Raw genomic sequence first — 12,314 nt, forward strand, 5'->3', positions numbered from 1 at the left:
CATTTGGGGTTGGAAAAGATCCAAGAAAAAGTACTAGCAAGGTTTTCTGGCCTGGGGTGGAAATCAAAGACTAGTGTGTGTTTTGTCCCAAGTGCCAGGTGGTTGCACCTTGGCTTGCTCATAATGTCTTGCTGGTACCCGTTCCACTAGTCGGCATACCCTTTGAATGTGCTGGAATGAAGTTGATGGGACCCCTGGGCCCCAGCTCAAGACGATTCTAGTTCATCCTGTTCCTCATTGACTATGCTACCCACTACCCCAAGGCTGTGGCAATCCACTTGACTTCAGCCCAAATGGTGGCTTTTGAATATTCTTGTATAGAATATCAAATAGGTTGATTCTGTTCAAAAGCATTAACAACTGATGGACAAAGTTGAGAACATCTTGATATGCTTCCACACCTAAACTATAGAAGAAGAAAGATCCAAAGCAGACATCCTTGTTCTCCATAAGGGACTCCTACTGAGGTGAAAGGAATATTTGTGCATATCTGGTGAATAGAATATGGTTCTTGTTTATGACTTGCCTAGAACCTGTTCTAGACAAATTAGTTCTTTGGAATCTTTCAGAATGGCTTCCTTCAAATAAAAACTTATTAAGCTATTGATATCAATGAGATTATTAAAAGAGTAAGATGATATTCATTATAAATAGGCGCAGAATTTTTTTCATATCTAGTTTGCAAGCTCTTTAGAGACTCAGAAAGATAAAAGGAAAAAGTACTGGCATTCAGTTTTACAAATGCTGTTTGACCCATGTTAATAATATGTTACATAATAGTATTAATAATCAGTTGATCTGTATGACATATAAAAAAGTTTAGACCGTCTTCTAAAAAGCTTGTCAGACTTTCTTGAGGTTCAAAGAATTATATCAGTTTTTTCTGCAATAGTATTCCAGGAGCACTTAGCAACCTCATTGTGCCAGACACTGTACAAACACAAAATGAGAGACAGTCTGTGCCCTGAAAAATATACAATCTAACGAGCCAAAGTCTAGAAAGTGAAATTGGAATCTGAAATGTCTTGCCCAATGTGCTACATATTGGAGGAACTGGATGTCACCTACTCCCCAGTTTGTTGCTTTATTCAATACCTCCTCAAAAAACAAAACAAGGCCCATTTTATCTTCTCTTTTTTTCCTGTAGGAACTGGATTCATTAGGACTTGAAGTAGGTTTTTCTGTTATACTGTGAGAAAGGCTGTTCTGTACTCAGACAGAAGTCTGTCTACTTCAGATAAGGTTTCCACAGAGATCTGGAGTTATTAGTGCTTGCTCAAAGAGAAGCAGAACTTCTAATCACTGGAGTTTCACCCAAAAGCAAATAGCTGGGGGTGGGGGGGAGGAGAGGATCCAAAACACCAACATTCAAGCAAAACAGTGGAGGGAGTTTGTATTTTGAGTTATTGTTAGATTGGGTTAGATCCAGAGCCACCTCGGGCAGCAAGAGGTTATCACCAGTGTTAACTTCCATGGGTGCCTGAGCCATTGTGTCAGGGAGCCATGGTACTCATCCTGCTGCTGTCAAAATGTATCCCCAAACAGGGCTCTGTACCTCAACATTCAGCAGCAAGTCCATCCCTACTCACTCTTCCTCTGAATTCCCAACTGCTCTAGGAGTCCTAAGAGCCAGATTACATGGCTCCATGGACTAGATTCAGCCCACGTGCTGCAGTGGCATAACTAGGGGAGGACAAGTGAGGCACTAGCTCTGAGCACTGACTAGAGGGTGGGCTCACAATGGCTCCCTGGGGTCTGTGACATGGCCTGGGCAGCCCTACACATAGAAGCTGGGCAGGGAAGTGCTGCATTCGTGTATCTGGGGGGCCAGGGGTAATAGAGCAAGTAGAATAGTGTTTCCCCAGGCCCTCAAGAACCTTTGCCAGAGCAGGCATAGCCTTGCACCTGATATGTAGTTAGGGGGGAAATGAGTAAATGAGACACCAGTTTCAACTCCCAGGAAGCCCAGCCATGGGGCTGTTGCTGCCTGAGCAGAAATGCTGCTGCTACAGCAATATTAGCAGCAGTGGCAACAATAGCTGGGAAGGTAAGCCCCCTCTTACCTTCATCCATGTTCCCATCTGCTGCCACCAGTGTACAGTAATAGGCATACTCCAGCCTTGAGAACCCTTGCTTCACCTCTGATGGGCTGCATCCTTGATACCCCTACTGTAGACCAAAAGTGTAAAGAAAGGGCCTGGTGGTTTGCATTCCTCACTGGGAAGTGAAAGGTGGAGTTTTGGACCCCCTCTCAGAACCCCAGCCTCCTGCTCTCAAAGCAAATGCACTTACCTGTAAGTTGTTGGGCTAAGAGATGGGAGGGCACTGCTGGCAGGAATATGCACAAGTTGATTCTATTTTGCCAATGTATGGATGTGCCATGAACTAGTTATAAAGCTGCATTTCTGTCATTTAAACAGAGAAAGTGAAATGGGATTCAGCCTTTTATAAACCAGGGTGGAAGTTGTAGCTTTACATTTTAAAGCACAGTTCACAGGGTGGAAGTCAAATCACAATTGCTGTTCAGCTCCTTGTCTTGCGTTTTGTGCTGAGTCATGAAAAGGATATGTATTATTCATGCCATTTACTCTTGCCTCCTTGTCATTATAGATGGACCCTATCTGAAGGATTCTGTTAGCATTCAAAGCCTGGCAGTTTCTTCCATCATTACCCTGTATTTTACAGACCTGGGTCAGCAGGTCAGTTGGACCACAGTAAGTATGTCCTTGTGACAATCAACACAATAAATCTTAATGTACGATGCATTTTACTTCAAATTCCTGCCACTTGCTCAGCTTATCCTTCTCTATGTCAACTAGTATAATTACTTTATCACCACTCAAACCAGAATTCAATTGATAGTCAGCCAAGATATCAGTGTAGTACCTCAGACATCCAATTAAAGATTAGAAAATGGGCATAACAATTTTGCTTGGAAGAAATCAATTAAAAAAAACAACTTTAGCTTATTGCTTGTTTATATAATAGTTTGGGACCTTTAGTCAACTATATTCATTTACTGCACTGGCCCTTTGGCTTCTGAAATGAAAGATATTAAGTAAAAACAATGGATTTCTGGTAATTCTCTTATTAAAACAGAAAGATAATCAGATTGTCATGTCTTGATGCTTTAACCCATTGTTTTTTCATTAGAAGAAAGTTAGGAAGAAGGAATCAGGTTATATAGGTTGTTGGAAAAGCTAAGTATGGAAACTAAAAATTCCTAGATCATTTTAATTTCTTTCTTGCTGGATTCCAGAAATGTTTTCTCAATGAGCAAAACATACTGAAACTCACTTTGTTAAACTGTAATATATTTATATGCCATTAGAAATCACTGGCATTGTAAACCACATAGGCTGTGTCCAGACATGCAGGGGCGTGCAGTTTGTGGCACCGCAAACCTCTTTGTGGTGTCACAAACTGCATGCAGGAAAAATTAAAACATGCCCTGCATTGCAAATTTGCATATAACGTACTCTCCAGAATAACCAGACATGACTTTAGGGAGCTCCAGAAGCCACAATAAAGTTTTCCAGATAGAGAGGAGAGGGCTATTCCTGCTTTCTACAGTCAGAAATACAAGTTCTTTAGAAAGTCTTGCTATCTGAAAGTGATAGAATTACCCACATATCAAAAGCACCCCTCTCACAAAAATCAGCACCCCCCCCAACTGTAATGTGTATTAGTAAAAGTGAGGAAGCTGATTTTTCTTCTTTGGAATAGACCCATGGAGATGCTGTGCTGTAACAGCTGCCAAAATGGTTGCCACGTTTCTGGGTCAGCAAGCCGAGGGCATTGGAGTTCAGTGCTAACCCTTTCCCAACCATCACTGTACTGCAATAGCTTTTGGCTGAGCAGCCAAAAGCTGCTCCTAATTTGGCAGTGGCTGTAAAAGGGTTAACACTGTATAGCGGCTGGGGTTTTTTTGGCCTGAAGAGTCATTGAGCTGGCTGCGGGTGAGCTATCTGCTGCATGCACTGTATGCACTGTCTGGCATGACTGTAGAATTTTTTCCTGTACATTTTGCTTTCCAAAAAACAAGGTGTGTCTTTTGCACATGGCATGCAAAAACAAAACAAAAAAAAGGTATTGATTACATGCTACCTTTAAATTACTCACAAAAAGTTCAAATTGGCAACTGAGTTATTATTATTAAGAATATAAATTATCAATCACTTAAAAAACAGATTCATTAACAAGCTGTGGCCTTGAATCTGTGGTCTCAGACTAATCGGTATAGCCATTCATCCTGACCTGCTACCCTACTGCCCACAGTGGGCAGCCTACATCTGCCCCTGCTCTGCTCCACTCAGCCTTCATATAGATGTGGGGGGGGGAGAGAGAGGCAGGGAGGGGGGGGGGCATGTGTTCCACCTTCAATTTTTGAAAAGATGATCACCCTACAGTGGAGTGGCTAGCTGACCCTCAACTTCCCCTATATTAACTCCTGACCTGGAACAGGAAGCACTTTGGTAACAGGGCTTAACATGATCTCAGATAGCTTTTCTGTTCCCTTTGGCTTGTGCTTTGCTCTATTTCCTGTCTTCTTTACCCAGCTTGTCCCCACTCTTTGCTCATTCCTTCTTACCCTGGTCACCACCTCAGTCCTCAAGTGGCCCCAGACCTGGTCACCTATGACCTGGTGTGACATTCATAGATTCAGTAATCATAGAGCCAAAAGGAACTACAGTGACATCCTAATGTGACCTCAGTTATAACACAGACTGTAAGATGTCCCTGAATTAATTCTTATTTGAAATATAGCACTGCTCTAGGAAAAAAAATAAAACACCCAATCTTGATTTTAAAAGTATCAGTGATAAATAATCCACTGCAGCTCTCATCAAGTTGTCTCAGTAGTTAATTACCCTCAATATAAAAAAATGTACACCTTATTTCTAGTCAGAGTTGGTCACTTCACCTTCCATCCATTGGCTGTTTGCCAGAATGAAAAGGCCCTTTTTATCAATGTTTTGTTTCCCATGTATGTACTTACAGGCTGGGAATTAATAACCCCTTAACCTTCTCACTGGTAAGCAGGTTTTGTCATTTCCCTTCATATCCAGTAGTATGCTACATCCTAGTAGGCAGAGGACATGGTCCAGAAAAACAGGGAAGATTCAAAAGATTTAGAAGTCTCAATCGAGACCTAGGTAGAATTTTGGTACCTAAATCCAATATAACAATCCTGAAATCCCCACTCAACTCCTACCTAACACCAGAGACAACATTTTTTTTACCTTGAGTTTCCACAAGCGCCAACAGTACTGCCCCTGTGCATATTCAGTAGTACCTTGGTCCTGATTGAGCTGAGCAGCTCAAGACCCATCTCACATCTAAGCCCATTTGGGAAAAATGAAACCAGGTAATCCTTTGTTAAAGGTTAGCAGAGAGCTCAGTCACATTGCTGTGGAAATAAGCCCTGCCTACCCACTTCTGCTTTAAGCACATCAAACCCGGAAGTTGTTGAGGGTGCCCAGAGGGCGCATTGTTAGGACATGGGTTTCTGTTGTTCTCAAGAATAGGGGATTAAAGCTTGTTTGAGAAGTCTTTGCTTCCTCCTTTCCTGGGTTTATATGTGTGGAGCAAGTGTAAGTGGGTGAGGTTTATTTCCTCAGAGGCAAGATTGAACTCTCTGCTGCCATGGTGTAGAAATGCCCTTAATCCCCTATGATGCACCAACTGGGCTGACTGCCTAATAAAATGTAGTAGTTGCTACTGCTTTCATTTTTCATGATGTTTAGAGTTCTTGTTTGGGATTTGGACAGACCTGAGTTCAATTTCTTTCTTTCTCTGAAGAGATATAAACCCAGATGTCCTGTGCCCCATAATGAATGTTAACCACCTCCCAACCCATCTTTTAAAGCTCTGGCATTCTGTAGGAAAGAATTCAAGATCCATGAGATCAGAATGAGAGAGCAGTAAATAAGTCTACTGTGCAGTTAGCTAATACCGGTAAATACAGGTACTAGATTAACTACACAATAGTTACTGTGCAGTAGGGCTGTGTGAAATTTCACTGGCTGTTTCAATTCAACAGTTTCAACTCATTTCAAGCTCAAAACAGCAAAATTGAATTGAAACAAAGGGCTTCAAAACATCCTCGAAACAAAATGAGGCTAGTTGAAACCTTTCAAAAGTTTCAAAACATTTGAGTTTCAAAGCAGCCAGCCGTGAGATGGTGGGAGACGGGAGAACTAGGGATGCACTCCCAGCAGCAGCCAGGAGCACAGCCCTGGCTCTCCCTGTCTCCTCAGCCAGGCTCAGTTCCCCTCCCAAGTGTTGCAATCAGGCTGGGGAGAGGAACGGAGCCCTATTGCTCAGTTCCCTTCCCCAGTCCTATGATCAGAATGGGGATGGGAACTCAGCCCAGATGATTGGGCTGAGTGCGTTAGATTGGGCTGGGGTTGGGAAGTCAGCCCAGTTGGGCTGAGTTCCCATCCCCTGCACTAGATTGGGCTGGGCTGAGTTCCCATCTTCAGCCCCACCATCAGGCTGGGGAAATGAATTCAGCCCAGATGGGCTGCATTCCTTTCCTCAGTGTGACAATAATTTTCCCAGCCCAATGGTGGGGCTGGGGTTGGGAATTCAGCCCAGCTGGGATGAGTTCCTTTCCCCAGCATGAAGGTCTCGCTGAGGAAATGAACTCAGCCTAGCTGGGCTGAATTCATTTCCCCAGCCTGATAGTGGGGCTGGGGTTGGGAACTCAGCCCAGCTGAACTGAGTTCCTTTCCCCAGCCTGATGGTCAGGCTAAACATTGAAACAGCATCGAAACAGCCTCACTGTTTCAATGAAGCGAAACAGAACAGCTGTTTCAATTTAGGATGAAATTTGAAACAGAACACTGTTTCATCCAAACCTCGAAACTGAAGTCGAAATGGAATAGTGCCATTTTGCACAGCCCTACTGTGCAGTAGTGTTCATGTAGCCACACCAGCAGAGGGAAACAGGACACAGGGGAGTTGTCTATCCCCAGTCCTGTGCCAGGATGGGGTTGTTCTCTGCCCTGCCTGTCTCAGCACTGCATAGCTCCTGGCTCTCCACAGGATCTGAGGAGTGCTGGGACTGGGGAGCTCCCTGCTCCCCGGCTCAGGTGAGGGAATCCTGGCAGCTGTCCCACATGTGAAACAGCTGCCAGAAAGCCCCCAGCTAGGCAGGGAATCCTTCCCCAACAGAGGGCTGGCTGGCAGCTGCCCCATGAGCAAGACAGTTCCCAGCCAGGCCTCAGCAAAAACCAATAGAACTTCATTGGATTTACATAAAAACAACCTGCAGGGTTGTGAAATGGAAGCTACATTGTTCCTGCCCTTGTAGTTTTTTTGTGTGTGTTGGCTCCAAAGGATGGGAGCTCTCATCACAACACTCTCATCACAAACCTCTGTACCCCTGAAATGAAGATGCGGCAGTTCTGGACGTTCCTTCCATTGACAATAAAATGGCAGATGCTTTTCCCAGCTTTCACTGCTGAAGGATCAATGAAGCAGATTATGGTCCAGTCCTCAAGACTTCATTCATGTAGCAATCACTATGGATTACTAACCATTACTGCAAATGTCTTACAGAGTGAATACATTATTTTACCACTCCTGAGCATAATGTCCTGCACCACTGGATTCTCATCTGGAGATATGTGTTGTTGCCCTGCTCAAAGTCACAGGGAAGCAGGCAGTCCTTAGAAAGTGGGTTTCTTGGAGTTTTAGATCAAAGTAGCCTTCCCCTTGTTGACTCTGGATTTAGGACCCAGAGGCCTTGTTCCCTGGGGGGGACCTACCTAACCCACCCTCAGACTGACCACGACCTTTCCATTCGATAATAGGCAAATTTATTGATACACAGTGATAACAGACAATAAACAATATGAACAGTCAAGGAATTCATATCTACCAAATCCTAGGGTTGTCACCAGACCATTCCCAGGGACAGGGATGGGGACCCTCTCAGGAAGGAGGAGGAGGAGGGACCCTACTCTAAAGTCTCTGATTTTGTATTGTCTTTTCCTCCTGATGACTTCTGGTGATGACTCTTCATCCATGGCTATTACTGGTTGACCTTTCTCTGTGATTGTCATAGTCTAATAGCTTATCACATGCACACATACTAATTTGGTCTTCCCAGGCCTTCTCCTAATTTGGTCTGTTCCTCCAAAACCGTGACTCAGGCCCCTGATCTCTGGCCTTGTTATCTGGTGCCACTTATCTTGTGTTATTTTCATAGACATTAGGGCTGGAAGGGACCTTGGAAGATCATCAAGTCCAGCCCCCTGCCCCAGGGGCAGGAAGTCAGCAGGAGTCATAGGATCCCAGCAAAATAAACATCTACATTTCTCTTGAAGGCATTCAAAGTAGGTGCTTGAATCACCTCCAGCAACAGTCTATTTCAGACCTTGGGGGCTCGGACAGTAAAGAAGTTCTTCCTTATGTCCAGCCTGAAACAGTCTTGCAAGAGTTTGTGACCATTTAAGCTTGTCATCCCTTGGGGCGCTCTGGTGAACAGACATTCCCCCAGATACTGGTGAGCACCCCTTATAAATTTATAGGCAGCTACCAGATCACCCCTGAGCCTGCACTTTTCCAGGCTGAAGAGTCCCATGGCTCTCAGCTTCTCATCATAAGGTCTGTTTTCCTGACCTCTGATCATGCACGTGGCTTTCCTCTGGACTCTCTAAAGCTTCTCCACATCCTTTTTTAATTGTGGAGCCCAAAACTGGACACAGTACTCCATCTGCAGCCTCACCAAGGCCAAGTACAATGGGAGAATGATGTTCTGGGATTTGCTTGAGAACCATCTATGGATGTAAGCCAGCATTTTGCTTGCTTTACTAGCCACAGCATCACGCTGAAGGCTCATGTTCATCTTGCGGTCAGTCATGACCCCCAAGTCTGTTTCTTCCGTAGTGCTAGCCAGCGTAGCACTGCTGAGCCTATAAGCATGCTGCAGGTTTTTCTTCCCAAGATGGAGAACCTTGCATTTTTTTGGTGTTAAACAGCATCAGGTTCTCCTCTGCCCATTTTCTGAGCCTGTCAAGGTCAGCCTGGATTGCCTTCCTGTCCTCAGGTGTGGACGCTTTACTCCAAAGTTTGGTGTTGTCAGTGAACTTGGCCAGTCTGCTTCTGACACCAATGTCCACATCATTAATGAAGATGTTCAAAAGTGTTGGACCAAAGACAGAGCCTTGAGGGGACCCCACTGGTCACAGCGCACCATGACGATTGACTTCCATCAACCACCACCCTCTGGGTCCAACCACGGAGCCAATTCCCCAGCCAGCAGATCATGGTGAAGCCGAGGCTGCAGTTGGCCAGTTTTGCTAAGAGGTGATCATGGGATACCAGAACGAAGGCTTTTTAAAAGTCAAGATATTTTACATCAATCTCTTTTCCCTTGTTCAGGTGATAGGTCACCTGGTCGTAAAAGGAAATCAGATTGGTCAAGCAAGACCTACCCGCAACAAACCTGTGCTGGCTATCTCTCAGGATGCTGCCATCGGCCAGTCTGTTAAGAATGGTCTCTTTGATAATCTTTTCTAAGACCTTCCCTGGGACAGAGGTCAGGCTGATGGGCCTGTAGTTTGCTGGATCCACTTTCCTCCCTTTCTTGAAGACAGGCACCACATTGGCCTTCTTCCAGTCTTTGGGCACTTTACCAGAGTGCCAGGAGTTCTCAAAGATCCATGCCAGGGGTACATATCTCCCTCTTTCCCAGGCTATGTGTCCATCCATTGGCCTTGTTGTGTTAGACAGCCTGTCTGCTTCCAAGACTATAGAAACTCTGTATGTGAGAGACCAAGGCTTCTTAGAAATCAATTAACCCCTACTACCTGTCCTGAACATTCTAATGCATATACATATACCTATATGCCAATTCCCAAAAAGCAAGCCTTTAAATACCATTTCAAAGCCACCACCCTTGCCTGTCTGGTTCCATTGTTCGGCCCATATTTTCAGCTGGTGTAAATTAGTGTAGTTCTACCAGCTTCAATGTCACCATGCCAACATATAATTATATGATCCATTGTCTACAGTAGAGCTACATCAGTTTACCACAGGTGAGGCTCTGATCCAGAGACTTCCCTAGGGTTATGTCATTTCATGCCAGCAAAGAATCTTGCCACTTGACTTCTATGGGGTTAAACCATTTGATGCTAGATGTATATCTGTCTCTCTCTTGCTTTCTCCAATATCCCACTGAAAAGAAAACATTCTATAACTTCCCTGAAACAAAAAAGTGTGTCTGGTGCTGCTTCCTATTTGTCACAACTAAATAATCAATGATAACTTTATTTATTCTTTTGTTTCCTGGTGGTTTATGTAGCCTTTGGCAGGATCATAACTAAAGCTTAATTTCCCATTATGAATAGTGTACTTACACAGAGGCATCAGTTTTTTATATTTTTAATGTGTTCATTGAAAGTCCTCTCCATGGGTTTCTGAATATTCACCTTACCACATTCTGTTCCATATACTAAATTGTTCCACTTCTCAGCAGGAGGATATTCTTTCCAGCTGTGCCACTTAGTTTAAATATTCAGAAATGGTACATTATGGCTAATCTGTAACAATATTGTTATCTTAGATACAATTTTGTATTTTTATGAAAGAATTAATTTATGAATTTATGAATTTTCTCATAAGAATTTAAAATATATCTGTATATGTGATTTACAGTTTTACTGGTATTATTGCGTGCCGAGTCTTACAAAAGGTCAAGGCCTCATCAGTAATACAGCAATTGCCTCTGTTCTAAGGAATTTACAAATTAAATAGAGCACTCAAAAATTTATTATTCTTCCATGCCTGTGAAGTAAGAATGAGGGCACAAAGAGATGTATAGGTAACCTTTTTCACAAGGGCCTAAGTCCCATTTTCAAAAATGGCTTAGACATTTGTGTCCCAAACCTAAAAGACTTTTGAGTACCTAACTTCCACTGAATTCTCAGTTTTCTGTTTGGCAGTCTCTGTCATTTTCATACCCTGTTTTCTTTCTTCATGGAGTTAAAATTAGTAGTAGCCAGTAATTTACTTCTGTGCAACCATTGTGGTTTGTTTTACCCTAGCTCTGGGAGCAGTTGCGGTTGGTTGACTGATGGTGTAGAGAGGCAAGTGAAAGCTGAGTTCACAGATCATTTTTATGTGGCTTCTGGAAAAAAAGTTATACTGGTGGATTTGAATTTCTCATTATTTGAATGCTCTTGTTTTGTTTAATCTAGGTTCATTTTTTGGCCTTATCTATTTGATGGAGACCTTTTTTTTATATATCACATTGTTTCTTGCTGATGGATTAGAATTCACATTGCTCTTACTGTAAATCAGATGAAAGCCATCCCTCTGCTTGGCTAATTCAGGCTTTTATTCAAAATCTCCTTATTTGGGCCATGATTACATCATTAGATTTAGCAGCTTCTACTACCCACTCACTAATGGTGTGAGGAAACATGAATATCACAGATAAGGCCCAGGGCCCTGTTACACATTACATTGTGAGGTGCACAGATGTTTATTTGTGAGAGCTAGCTTGAGTTTGGAGCAGTCACACTTCAGGCCAGCAAGGGCCTGGGTGACTGAAAAGTAAGAATCCCCCTGCCCCTGCAATTCTAGCTTTCCCTCCTGCCCCCAGCCTCCCTGGGCTCCCTCCAGCCCCTCAGGTCATATCCCCCTGCTCTTACCTGTGGCTGCCTGTCCTGTCTGTCCCAGGGAAGCAGGTAGAGAGGGGTTAACGTGCCTGTCCAGCCACCACTTGCTGCCAGGTTGCTGCTGCCACTGCCAGGCTGCTGCTCTTCTGCAGGCTGAACCCAATCTAGAAAGCAGCAGTAATGGTGGCAGCAGTTGTGGTGGCTGGGCAGGCAGGTTATCTCTTTCTGGGACAGACAACGTAGGCAGCCAAAAAAGGAAGGCGGAAAAGCAGCAAGTGGGGATCTGGGATGCTGTGGGGGGGAGGAAGGAGGCCAGTGGGTCCAATCCAGACCAGTGGGAGATGGGGCCCAGATGGGGTATTTACATTAAGGTGCAGCTTAGAGTGGCTACACCTTAGTGTAACATGATCTGTGTAGCACAGATCAGAGATAATCCTGCCCTGGAGTGGTGTAGCTTTGAGCCACCTATTAAGTGGTTAAAGCTAGTTTTAGGTGCTAATGTATGGACAATCCAGGTGTTAAAAGCTCCAGAAGCCACTCAAAATTACCATGTAACAAGGCCCTCAGAAAGCAAGGTAAAATTGGGTTCAAAGACTTGAGAAAGACTTAAAGATAACATTGATAAATCTTCTATGAGTATAGTCAGGTGGTTGAACTGATTATGTCATTTAGGTCTTGGTT

At 43.8% G+C, this 12,314-nt stretch overlaps 1 protein-coding gene across 1 annotated transcript in view; it reads left to right on the forward strand.

Moving 5' to 3' along the window:
* The window catches only part of TECRL (trans-2,3-enoyl-CoA reductase like), a 161,251-nt gene that overhangs the window by 111,782 nt on the left and 37,155 nt on the right, over positions 1 to 12,314 (forward strand). The window contains exon 4 of the mRNA XM_006267171.3: positions 2,611 to 2,714. Coding sequence (XP_006267233.1) covers positions 2,611 to 2,714 — 104 coding nt within the window. The remainder of the gene's footprint in view (positions 1 to 2,610; positions 2,715 to 12,314) is intronic.

Source organism: Alligator mississippiensis, chromosome 2, assembly GCF_030867095.1.
Source record: "Alligator mississippiensis isolate rAllMis1 chromosome 2, rAllMis1, whole genome shotgun sequence".
NCBI lineage: Eukaryota > Metazoa > Chordata > Crocodylia > Alligatoridae > Alligator > Alligator mississippiensis.